This window comes from Osmerus mordax, chromosome 18 (assembly GCF_038355195.1).
Source record: "Osmerus mordax isolate fOsmMor3 chromosome 18, fOsmMor3.pri, whole genome shotgun sequence".
NCBI classification, from domain to species: domain Eukaryota; kingdom Metazoa; phylum Chordata; class Actinopteri; order Osmeriformes; family Osmeridae; genus Osmerus; species Osmerus mordax.
This window is the reverse complement of record NC_090067.1, coordinates 13,654,711-13,666,886: the sequence shown is the minus strand read 5'-3', so window position 1 is coordinate 13,666,886 and position 12,176 is coordinate 13,654,711. Positions and strand designations below refer to the sequence as shown.

The 12,176-nt window shown below is 55.1% G+C and overlaps 1 protein-coding gene across 1 annotated transcript in view; it reads right to left on the bottom strand.

Moving 5' to 3' along the window:
* dync1i1a (dynein cytoplasmic 1 intermediate chain 1a) overlaps positions 1 to 12,176 on the bottom strand; it is a 35,554-nt gene that overhangs the window by 13,873 nt on the left and 9,505 nt on the right. The window contains exons 9-12 of the mRNA XM_067255371.1: positions 4,962 to 5,057; positions 2,705 to 2,864; positions 2,171 to 2,270; positions 1,947 to 2,072 (exon numbers count right to left, since the gene is read on the bottom strand). Coding sequence (XP_067111472.1) covers positions 1,947 to 2,072; positions 2,171 to 2,270; positions 2,705 to 2,864; positions 4,962 to 5,057 — 482 coding nt within the window. The remainder of the gene's footprint in view (positions 1 to 1,946; positions 2,073 to 2,170; positions 2,271 to 2,704; positions 2,865 to 4,961; positions 5,058 to 12,176) is intronic.

Genomic DNA, 12,176 nt, shown 5'->3' with positions numbered 1-12,176 from the left:
GACCCAGCCCCTCCCTGCCTCACCCCAGCCTCTCTCTCTCTCTCTCTCTCTCTCTCTCTCTCTCTCTCTCTCTCTCTCTCTCTCTCTCTCTCTCTCTCTCTCTCCTGAGGCTGGGGCCCCAGGACTCTGACTGGCAGTAGGGTGGGGGGCTTCCTCCTCTTCCCCTCCTCTTCTCCTCCTCCCATCTCTTTTCTTATCCTCTCTTTCTCTCTCATCCTCCTCTCTCGCTCTCTCTCATCCTCCCCCTCTCTCTCTTTCTTTCATCTTCCCCCATCTCTCTCATCCTCCCCCCCTCTTTTTCTCCCTCTCTTTTTCCTCCCTCTCTCTCATCCTCTCTCTCATCCTCTCTCTCTCTCATCCTCTCTCTCATCCTCTCTCTCTCTCATCCTCTCTCTCACCCTCTCTCTCACCCTCTCTCTCATCCTCCCCCCTCTCTCTTCTTCCTCCCTCTCTACTTTATTTGATAAAATAAAGGAGAGAGGTGTCTCTGGGTGAGACACCTCTCTCCTTTATTTTGCCGGGAGATGCTGTATGTGTGTGTGTGTTTGAGGGAGTGTGTGTATAAACCATGCTTGGCATTGTGATGGTGTGATGACACACACATTAACACACTAACACTGTTTCCAGTCCCTGGTGCTATGGAAGAGTGAGTGTGCGAGCGGTGAGTGTGCGAGCGGTGAGTGTGTGAGCGGTGAGTGTGCGAAGGCCTCAGTCGCCCGCCTGACTAACACCGACCCCTACAGAGGAGCACCACACCATCACAACACAGCTAGTGAACAATAACTAACATGTCTAGCCAACAATTACTGTAAACACAGCTAGCGGACAATAACTAACACGTCTAGCAAACAATTACTGTGAACATGACTAACGAACAATACTGTAAACACGTCCAGCGAACAATAACTGTGACACATAGTTGTAGTATAAGGTGTCCCACCCCGGATTTTAGCATGAACATAAATAATGATGCAGAATCACAGTCCTAACGAGGCTGTTTAAAACCCATCATCTCGAGATTTATACCAGCTACTCACACTGAAATATTTACACGGGATGTGGTCTGACTGAGTGTGTGTGGGTATAGATGTGTGTGTGTGTATAGATGTGTGTGTGTATAGATGTGTGTGTGTATAGATGTGTGTGTGTATAGATGTGTGTGTGTGTGTATAGATGTGTGTGTGTATAGATGTGTGTGTGTGTATATAGATGTGTGTGTGTATAGATGTGTGTGTGTGTGTATAGATGTGTGTGTGTGTAGATGTGAGTGTGTAGATGTGAGTGTGTGTGTATAGATGTGTGTGTGTGTAGATGTGTGTGTATAGATGTGTGTGTGTAGATGTGAGTGTGTGTTCAGAGTGAAGGCAGGAGCCTGGCTCCTGGGTGGGCTGACACACATGTGGCCTGCTGGATTAGGAAGTGGTAGGCCACATATTTTATTACCAAGACGTCTCTACAAGCGCTCGCTCTCCTCCCCCACCCTCCTCCGCCTCCCGGACTCCATCCATCCCTCCATCCCTCCTTCCAGTCCCAAAACACCCGCATCAGTGTAGGGTGGATTTATGGCTGCCAAGGCTTTGGTGTTTTTTTTTTTTGTTAACTCACGCGCCTTAAACCTCATTTTTCTTTCGTCTTGAACAGGCGTGTGCTGTGACTGGCAGTTTAGTTTTTAAATATTGCTTCGCTCCTCGTTCCTCATCCCGTGGAGTCGTCATCGCTGAGGGATGAGGCCAAGGCTCTCAGACGTGAGCTCCTACTTTCAGAATGCTGCTGGGGTTGCCAGGTTTACATGAAACCCCCTATGGTGTTGCCAGATTTGTATTAAACCCCTATGAGGGAGTTGAGTTTAACATTAGTGTGCAAACAGGGTACCTGGGTGGAGCAGGGTACCTGGGGAGGGCTGGGTGGAGCAGGGTACCTGGGGAGGGCTGGGTGGAGCAGGGTACCTGGCAGTGGAAGATGAACTCTGGAGTGCTCTTCTTGAACTTCATGTTCCAGACCAGCGCCACGCCATCGGGTTCATGAGGGGCATCCTCGTTGTTGTTGTAAGAGGCCACCAAGAGCTCCTGGTACTGGAGGGGGAGAAAATAAAGTATATTGTTGGAGAGGTGTTGTGAGGGTAGGCAAAACACACACACTCACACACACTCACACACACACAGGTCCTTACCTGTGGGGACCAGTCAAGACAGGTAATGACTCGGTGTTTGGACCAGCGCTCGTCGTAGAACAGTCTGCTCAGAGACAGGCTGGACCCTCCCTGCATGTCCCTGTGGCCAATCAGAAGCAGGGTCAAAGGTCATAGGGACATGCAGTTAAACAGGGAGATGGCATTTCACTCTCCGACCATTCCAGTGTTGTGTTTGATCTTCTGTAGTTCTTCCTCCTCTACAGGAGCAGAGACAGAGGAGCTGCTCAGACAGGAAGCCTCCGCTCTCAACCTTTCTCACTACAAAACAAAATGGCCACCGTTCCACAGTCACATGATCTGAGAGTGACATCACCAGGAAGGCATGCCTTTGAAGAACAAAGAGGTTCTGATGTCTTAAATAACAGGACAGGGATGAGTCACACACAGTCTTTACACACGCACTCACACACACACACATGCACTCACACTCACACCCAGGAATGCAGGGCTCACACAGTCACAAAAATGCATCAGCACACACACACACAGAAGGATGAGCACACACACACGTACCCCTCCGTGTCCTCCAGGTCTCTGCCGCTGTAGTCGAAGAAGATGTTGGCGTCCTCGGCCAGCGCTCGTTCCATCACCCTGCTGCTGCTGTCCAGGAAGCTCAGGAACTCTGACGAGAGCAACAGCTGCTGCTTCTCCTCTTCTGTCAGCTCCCTGGGACCTGACACACACACACGTACACGTACTGTACGTCACCCAGCTGAGACACCCAGCTCTGGGACGCCCAGCTCTGAGACACCCAGCTGAGACACCCAGCTCTGGGACGCCCAGCTCTGAGACGCCCAGCTCTGAGACGCCCAGCTCTGGGACGCCCAGCTCTGAGACGCCCAGCTCTGAGACACCCAGCTCTGAGACGCCCAGCTCTGAGACGCCCAGCTCTGGGACGCCCAGCTCTGAGACGCCCAGCTCTGAGTCACCCAGCTGAGACACCCAGCTCTGGGACGCCCAGCTCTGAGACGCCCAGCTCTGAGACGCCCAGCTCTGGGACGCCCAGCTCTGAGACGCCCAGCTCTGAGACACCCAGCTCTGAGACGCCCAGCTCTGAGACGCCCAGCTCTGAGACGCCCAGCTCTGAGACGCCCAGCTCTGAGATGCCCAGCTCTGAGACGCCCAGCTCTGAGACACCCAGCTCTGAGACGCCCAGCTGTGGGACGCCCAGCTCTGAGACACCCAGCTCTGAGACGCCCAGCTGTGGGACGCCCAGCTCTGAGACACCCAGCTCTGGGACGCCCAGCTCTGAGACGCCCAGCTCTGGGACGCCCAGCTCTGAGACGCCCAGCTCTGAGACACCCAGCTCTGAGACGCCCAGCTCTGAGACGCCCAGCTCTGAGACGCCCAGCTCTGAGACGCCCAGCTCTGAGACGCCCAGCTCTGAGACGCCCAGCTCTGAGACACCCAGCTCTGAGACGCCCAGCTGTGGGACGCCCAGCTCTGAGACACCCAGCTCTGAGACGCCCAGCTGTGGGACGCCCAGCTCTGAGACGCCCAGCTCTGGGACACCCAGCCCTGGGACATCCAGCTCTGAGACGCCCAGCTCTGAGACACCCAGCTCTGAGACACCCAGCTCTGGGACGCCCAGCTCTGAGACACCCAGCTCTGAGACACCCAGCTCTGAGACACCCAGCTCTGGGACACCCAGCTCTGGGACATCCAGCTCTGAGACACCCAGCTCTGAGACGCCCAGCTCTGAGACGCCCAGCTCTGGGACGCCCAGCTCTGAGACGCCCAGCTCTGAGACGCCCAGCTCTGAGACACCCAGCTCTGAGACACCCAGCTCTGAGACACCCAGCTCTGAGACACCCAGCTCTGGGACACCCAGCTCTGAGACACCCAGCTCTGAGACACCCAGCTCTGAGACGCCCAGCTCTGGGACACCCAGCTCTGGGACATCCAGCTCTGAGACACCCAGCTCTGAGATGCCCAGCTCTGAGACACCCAGCTCTGAGACGCCCAGCTCTGAGACGCCCAGCTGTGGGACGCCCAGCTCTGAGATGCCCAGCTCTGAGACGCCCAGCTCTGAGACGCCCAGCTCTGAGACACCCAGCTCTGAGACACCCAGCTGTGGGACTCTGGCTGTAGGAAGAAAAAACAACAACATGAAACTGCCAGACTCTCCTGATTACCAGAAGGCCACAGTGAGATGCACGGTTTTGATGTTGCTGTCGTCCCAGTCGTCGCTGTCACCCCCGCCCCCACCCCGCCCCACCCGCCCTCGGCCAATTAGAGGCTCCGGCCTTTGATCTCTGTCACTTGATTCGTGGAGACCTTTCTTCTTGAGGAATCATGAGAAGAGACAAAGGGGCTGATCAAAGACAAGGAGCAGGGACTAGAGAGGGGGAGAGAGACTGTGTCAATATGAGTGTGTGAGTGAGTGAGTGAGTGAGTGTGTGTGTGTGTCTGCGTGTGTGTGTGAGTGCATCCATGTTGAGTTTAATCCAGGCAGCCTCTAACAACAGCTCCCCCTAGCCCCCCACCCCCTCCACCTCCCCAGAAGTTATTCCTCTCTCCACAAAGCCGCCTCTCTCTGACCCCCTTTCAAGGCCTGTCTGAGAAGGTCAAGTGTTGTAATCAGGTCTGACCCGCAGGCCCGGCTGATAAGCTGCCCGGCGGCTGGGGTCACACGCGAGTGCTCCCCTGGCCACGCCTCTGATGAGGATGATTGTGTTGCGGGGGGAGGGGGGTGGTTGTGTCATATTTGGACTGGATGTAAACAGGAAGTTGCTGAGGTTTAAGATGCGGTGGTGAGGAGGGTTCTTACCCTGCCTGGTCTCCTGGGTGTCCTCCTCCTGCTGGGGCAGCACAAGCTCCAGCCCGGCCTTCCCCTCAGCCGCCTCTTCATCCTCCTCTTCCTCCTCTGCTGGGGGAGGGCATGAGGATCAGCAGATGTACCGCCCCCCCCGCCCTCCCTCCCCTTCCCCTCTCTCCCCTAATCATTCCCAGGTACACCTGACTGACATTCAGGGCTGAAGCACGGATGGGCCTCCCACACACACACACACACACACACAACGCTCACACACACACACAACGCTCACACACACACACAACGCTCACACGTTTTTTTCCATCCCAGCCCTCCAGGTTCTCCCTCACGTCCAGAAGCAGTACAACAGGAGACCACGCCTGGTCCATCACCATGACAACCACATGGACCGCACCTGCAGCTCATCAGACAGGAAGTCCACACACACAGACACACACACACACAGCAGGAAGTGGGTCTGAGTGGCGTACACACTCTCTGCTCTGTCTCTCGCCTCTGACCCCCCCTTACCCTCTCTCCCCCCCCCTCCCACCCAGAGCACCAACGCAGACCCCTGCACCCTCAGCTGCCCCCCAAACCTGACCCTGCAATTACCCTCGCCCCTTCCCCGGGGGGCCACAGACACCTGCTTCTTGTATGCATGTGTGTCTGCCTGTTCAACCCCCCCTCCCCTCTCCCCCCCCAGCGCTCCAGGCCATGTGTTGCTAACCCGCTCCGCCCCCTCACCCCCCCTGCCCCCATCGCCCCTGGCAACAGATGGTAAGAGACAGGGGCCTCCCCTTCACACCATGCCGACACCTGTGTCTGCCAACGCGCCGACACACACACACACACACTCTCCACACGCTCACACACTCTCTCTGCACACACAGTCTCTGCACACACACACACTTTCTGTGCACACACACACTCTCTGTGCACACACACGCGAGTCCCAGAGGGCTGGTCTGGGCGGTGACCCTGGTAGCAGGGGTTAACTGGCCGGGGTCGTCTTGACAGTGGGCACCCAGTTCACCGGAGGAAGTGACTCCATCACGCCAGACGTGTCAACGTTTCACACACGCACACACACACAGAACAGTGTGTGTGTGTTTGTGTATTACGGCCCGAGGCCATGTTACAATCACAGGCTGAAGGGCCTTGCTGGTACAATACTTTACAGTCCACATACTGGATTTAACACTTTTAACAGTATTAGGACATTAAAAAGTACTATGACATAGCTTTAGATCCACTACTGTCCACTTCTCTCAACCTGTCCTGCTGTTTGTAAAAACGACATGGACATCAGCAGGTGAAAGTGAGATCCAGAGTTGGTCAGAAGCTTATTACTGTTGATCTTCAACTGCTCAGTCATATAGTCACACACACAGACACACACACACACCAGTGAGCCAGACCTCAATAACCCAGCATGGAGTCCAGAGATCTAGACAGGCTGACAGCCAGACATCACAGGAAGACAGGCTAGCCCCTCTCCCAGCCTCCAGCCTCTCTCCCTCCCTCTCTCCCAGCCTCTCTCCCTCCCTCTCTCCCAGCCTCTCTCCCTCCCTCTCTCCCAGCCTCTCTCCCTCCCTCTCTCCCAGCCTCTCTCCCAGCCTCTCTCACACACACTTACACCCCCCCCCACACCCCCCACTCCCCACACACACACCCCCACTCCCCCCCCTCCCCACACACACACACACAGGAGGGTGGACAGAGACACTCCCCGGCCAGATCTTGTGCTCCAGCGCGGTCTAACCCTGTGTGACCAGGACCGTGGTGGGAGTGTGTGGTCTGGAGAGACCCCGGAGACAGGGTGTTGAGGAGCGGTCGCTCTGACAGTTCTCAACCACAGGCGACCAGAGGAGGACAGATTCACAGGCTTTGGGCTCCCTCCCAACTCTGGGAGGAGTCCCTTGTGCAGATCCATCAGGATTGTTGCCAGAAGGATCCAGCATCAAAAACTCCCCTCCTGAATGGCAGACTGGAGACACTGTGGTACCAGTGACAATGTGGCAGATCCTGGCTGGATGAAACTGGTTTTCCATGAGCTCTGACCTGCTGAGAGAAGGTGCATGAAGAGGATGCTGACGTATCCTGGTGTGCCTCAGGGTTTCCTTCCTCATCTCACATCTCAATCTCCCTCTCACCTGTGCGTAGGCTTAGATATGTGTGCGTGACTGGCTCATGTGTGTGTGTCCCTATCTATTGGGTTTCCACCTCATTTCAGTCAAACCCCATCCTTTCTCTTGCAGATAACGCTTAATACAAGGCCTAGCCACGGGGAGACACATTAACCAGGACCTAGCCGCTGGCTTTGCTAGCAGGGAAGCTAGCTCTGAGGAAACTATTCCTGCAGGGGGAGGGAGGAGGCGGAGGGGGGGTCTCTGGTTGAGCTAGCTAGTGTGCTGTGTGTGAGGCTAGCTCACCTCACACACAGCAGAGGTCCAGCTAAGGTACATCACGCTGCCCGTCTCAGCCAGAGACGCTATTACTAAGCCCGCCGCCGAGTTAATTACCTGCTAATCGTTTGACAGGAGAGAAAGGTGCTAGTGGGGGGCGTTGTTAGCTGTGAGTGTGCGACGTAGCGACACTACAAAGAATGATCTCCATTGAGGGAGCAGAGCTAGCCAGACCAGGACGAACAGTGAGAGATGAAGCAGCGCTGCTAAGTGGTACGTAAGTATCTTAGAAGACTGGATTTCTGTACACACTGTGGCCAGCGTGGCTTAGACACTGCATTTGTCGCTAAGTCCTGCGTAGCTTAGCTGCTAGGCTACATGTGGAGTCAATTGCTTTTGTATAAGACGCTGACAGACTGTGTGAGTTTAGCATGCTGTGCTAAGCCACCTACAGTAGTACAGCAGTAGCATGGCATTAATCCCCGAGGATGTGCTCCACCCAGTAGCTGGTGGAGTTCAAAGAGACGAATCTTGAACATCAGTGAGCGTTTAGCTTAGCGTGCTAAAATATGCTAGCCCCCGCGCTTCACGGCCAGGGTTATGAGAGTGGAGGTTTGGTGTGTGTGTGTCTGTGACCTGGAGGGGTTCCAGAAGAGTGTTCGAAGATGTGCCAACACAGGGAGAGAGCCTTCTCCACACACACACACACGATGGCACAAGGCCTACTCTTCTTATTGGGCCAAGCTGTCAAACCTGTGGTGACTCTTGAGTATGGAGCTGATTACACAACTACACTGAGTCACACGCACACACACACACACACACACACACACACGCACACGCACACATACACAATCCAATCACACGTCACAAACAAACACATTCCTAAAACCTGACAAGGAGTTTTCTACAGAAAGCATGACAGCCAGCCAGTAAACAGACAATGAGAGAATGGAGCATAAGTCACATACACACACACACACACACTTTTGTGGGGATTTTCAGAGGTTGAGCAGTGTGTCGACCACAACACAGGCACAACGCTGAGGAGGAGGAGGACACGAGCACATGAAAGGTTCCTCTAATGTGGCTCTGGCACGACACACACAAACACACACACACACACACACACCTACAACTCTGACTGAGACTATCCAACACACTCCCACACACCTGTCCAGATGATCTGCTCTCGACCGCCTTCCTGGAACTCAGGAAGCAACGTGAACAGCTGGCTCTGAAACGATGAAGACCCAGCGTGATATAATCACAACCTGAATCTGGTCTGCCTCCTCTGCCCTCACACCCTGAGGGGAGAGTATGGTGAGCTGGATTATGAATCAGCGGCACTCCATTAAAACCTTATCGTCATGGGGAGGTCCTGGTGGTTCAGGAGGTAGGGTGAGGACCGTTCAAGCCTAGGATGGTAGCATAGGATGGTAACCTGGTAGCCTAGCATGGAAACCTTGCATTGTAGCCTAGCATGGAAGCCTAGGATGGTAGCATAGGATGGTAACCTGGTAGCCTAGCATGGAAACCTTGCATTGTAGCCTAGCATGGCAGCCTAGGATAGTAGCCTAACAAAATAGCCTAGCATTATACCCTAACATGGTAACCTAGCATTATACCCTAACATGGTAACCTAGCATTATACCCTAACATGGTAATCTAGCATTGTAGCCTAGCATGGTAACGTAGCCTGGATGGGCTGCTGTTCCTCAGCTACCAAGACCATGTGTTACCAGGCAGAATGAGACTTCTCTGGGGACTGGAAGTATTCAGTGGGAAGAGATAAAACTGGGATCCCTTCTTCTTGGGGGAAGATAACATTCTTTGCTGTGCTTGTAACCTTTTTAGGAAATTCTTTGAGGAATGAAAGGTCTTGTCAGATGGCTGAATGGAGGTGTGGAGGGTTTGGGTGGGGAGGTCTGGGTGGAGGTCTGGGTGGAGGTGTGGGTGTGGAGGGTTTGGGTGGGGAGGTCTGGGTGGAGGTCTGGGTGTGGAGGGTTTGGGTGGGGAGGTCTGGGTGGAGGTCTGGGTGGAGGTCTGGGTGGAGGAATATGGGGAGGCCTCTACAGAGCCTCAACATCAGGTGGAGATTCATTTATATTTTAAACTAATACTACAATCACAGAAACACCCAGCCACACACACCTAGCCACACACACACACACACCCAGCCACACACATCCTTAGGAGTCTACACTAAAGCCATACTGCAACCCTAGGCCCCAGGCTGTGGGTTTGCGGGGTGGGGTGTTGGATGTGTGTGTGTGTGTGTGCCCCTGGTAGGGTGACCCTGGCACACACCCAGAACCACATCTTTAAAGGAGCCATCACGCCACACCGCACTGCTCAGAAGCAGCCCGAGACTCATGATTAAAACTCATGACTTCAAACTTTCCAGCACTCCTTCTCTGAATCCTCTCTCCCCTCCTCCCTCCCCTCCTCCCCCTCCCTCCTCTCCTCTCCTCCCCCCCCCTCCCCTCCTCCCCCTCCCTCCTCTCCTACCCCCCTCCCCTCCTCCCCCTCCCCTCCTCCCCCTCCCTCCTCTCCTCCCCTCCCCTCCTCCCTCCTCTCCTCCCCCTCCCTCCTCTCCTCCCCCCCTTCCTTCTCTCAATCTTCCCTCCCCTCCTCCCCCTCCCTCCTCTCCTCCCCCTCCATCCCCTCCTCCCCCTCCCCCTCCCTCCCCTCCTCCCCCTCCCTCCTCTCCTCCCCCCCTCCTCTTCTCCCCCTCCCTCCCCTCCTCCCCCTCTCTCCCCTCCTCCCCCTCCTCTCCTCCCCCCCTCCTCTCCTCCCCCTCCCTCCCCTCCTCCCCCTCCCTCCCTCCTCTCCTCCCTCCTCTCCCCCCCCTCCCCTCCCCTCCTCCCCCTCCCTCCTCTCCTCTCCTCTCCTCCCCCCCTCCCCTCCTCCCTCCCTCCTCCCCTCCTCCCCCTCCCTCCCCTCCTCCCCCCTTCCCCTAACTCTACCTCTCCTACCTCCCCTCCCTTACCTATCCCCCCCCCCTGCCTCCCTTCCCTCCCCATACCGTTTGGACATGAGAAAGACATATATAGACATCAAGTTAAATGTCCACATATTTCCCCTATAACCCCCCCACATACATGCACACATTTCTCAGACTATGCACTGTAATTGTTAGATCATTGATAATTCAGTCTAATACTGGTTAGCGTGTTCGTTTCCAGTCTGTCCCCCGGGCCTGGGGAGGTGAGAAGCTGTTGTCTATGTGGTTAGAGTGCCCCCTGATGGTCAACACTGGAACAACCGCACAGCACCAACCACCAAATTGTGACATTTCACATCAGCCAGCTGTTAAGTTATAAAAACAGATCAATGACCTTGAACATAAAAACTACATTAAGGGGTAAATGTGTTAATTTCATAGTCTTATAATTAAATTCCGTGATAGGGGTGGAGAGAGAGAGAGGGAGAGAGAGAGAGAGAGAGAGAGAGAGAGAGGGAGAGAGAGAGAGAGGGAGAGCAAAGAGGGACAGAGAGAGGGAAAGAGAGAAAGGGAGAGGGGGAGAGAGAGGGAGAGAGAGTGGGAGAGAGAGAGGGGGGAGAGAGAGGGAGAGAGATAGGGGGGGGGAGAGAGAGAGATGCACAGATGATTGCAATTTTCCCTTTTGACCACCGTATAATCTGATACATGAGACTCAGTCGCCTCCACTCTGCCCTGCCAGACACATTCCTGTCCTCTGGTCTCACTTCAGACTGGTCTGGTCTGACTTCAGACTGGTCTGGTCTCACTTCAGACTGGTCTGGTCTGGTCTGACTTCAGACTGGTCTGGTCTGGTCTCACTTCAGACTGGTCCGGTCTGGTCTCACTTCAGACTGGTCCGGTCTGGTCTCAGTTCAGACTGGTCTGGTCTCACTTCAGACTGGTCTGGTCTGGTGTCAGTTCAGACTGGTCTGGTCTCACTTCAGACTGGTCTGGTCTCACTTCAGACTGGTCTGGTCTCAGTTCAGACTGGTCTGGTCTGGTCTCACTTCAGACTGGTCTGGTGTCAGTTCAGACTGATCTGGTCTGGTCTCAGTTCAGACTGGTCTGGTCTCACTTCAGACTGGTCTGGTCTCACTTCAGACTGGTCTGGTGTCAGTTCAGACTGATCTGGTCTGGTCTCAGTTCAGACTGGTCTGGTCTCAGTTCAGACTGGTCTGGTCTGGGCCAATAGAAGCCATGCTGGGTCGTCTAAGTCACTCTGAAACAGTGTCTCAGTGGTGAAACCCAAAGCATGGAAGAGAGGAGAGAGAGCTGGGGATCATCCCAGACTAGATCAGACTGGCACAGATCAAAACGGAATAAACTAAACTAGATCTAACCTCCCTCCCTCCCTGCCGCCTCCCCTCCCTGCCTCCCTCTCTGCCTCCCTGCCTCCCTCCCTGCCTCCCTCCCTCCCTCCCTGCCTCCCTCCCTCCCTCCCTCCCTCCCTCCCTCCCTCCCTCCCTCCAAGGGTTAGTCCTCAGCTAGCCCTGCAGCTCTGTGCTGCTGCTCACCTTTGGCTTGGAGAACACCGACACCTTGTGTTTAACTTTCTGTCAGAGCTGAACAACACGGCCAGGACAAGCTCTTCCATATGTGGACCTCCACACACGCACACTCAGTCTCACACACACACGCATGCACACACACACACACGCATGCACACACACACGCACGCATGCACACACACACGCATGCACGCACACACACACGCATGCACACACACACGCATGCACACACACACACACGCACACGCACACAAACGCACACAACCTCTCTCACACACACACACACACATACCTCTGATGACGGCGCAGAGACCAGTTGCTGAGGTGA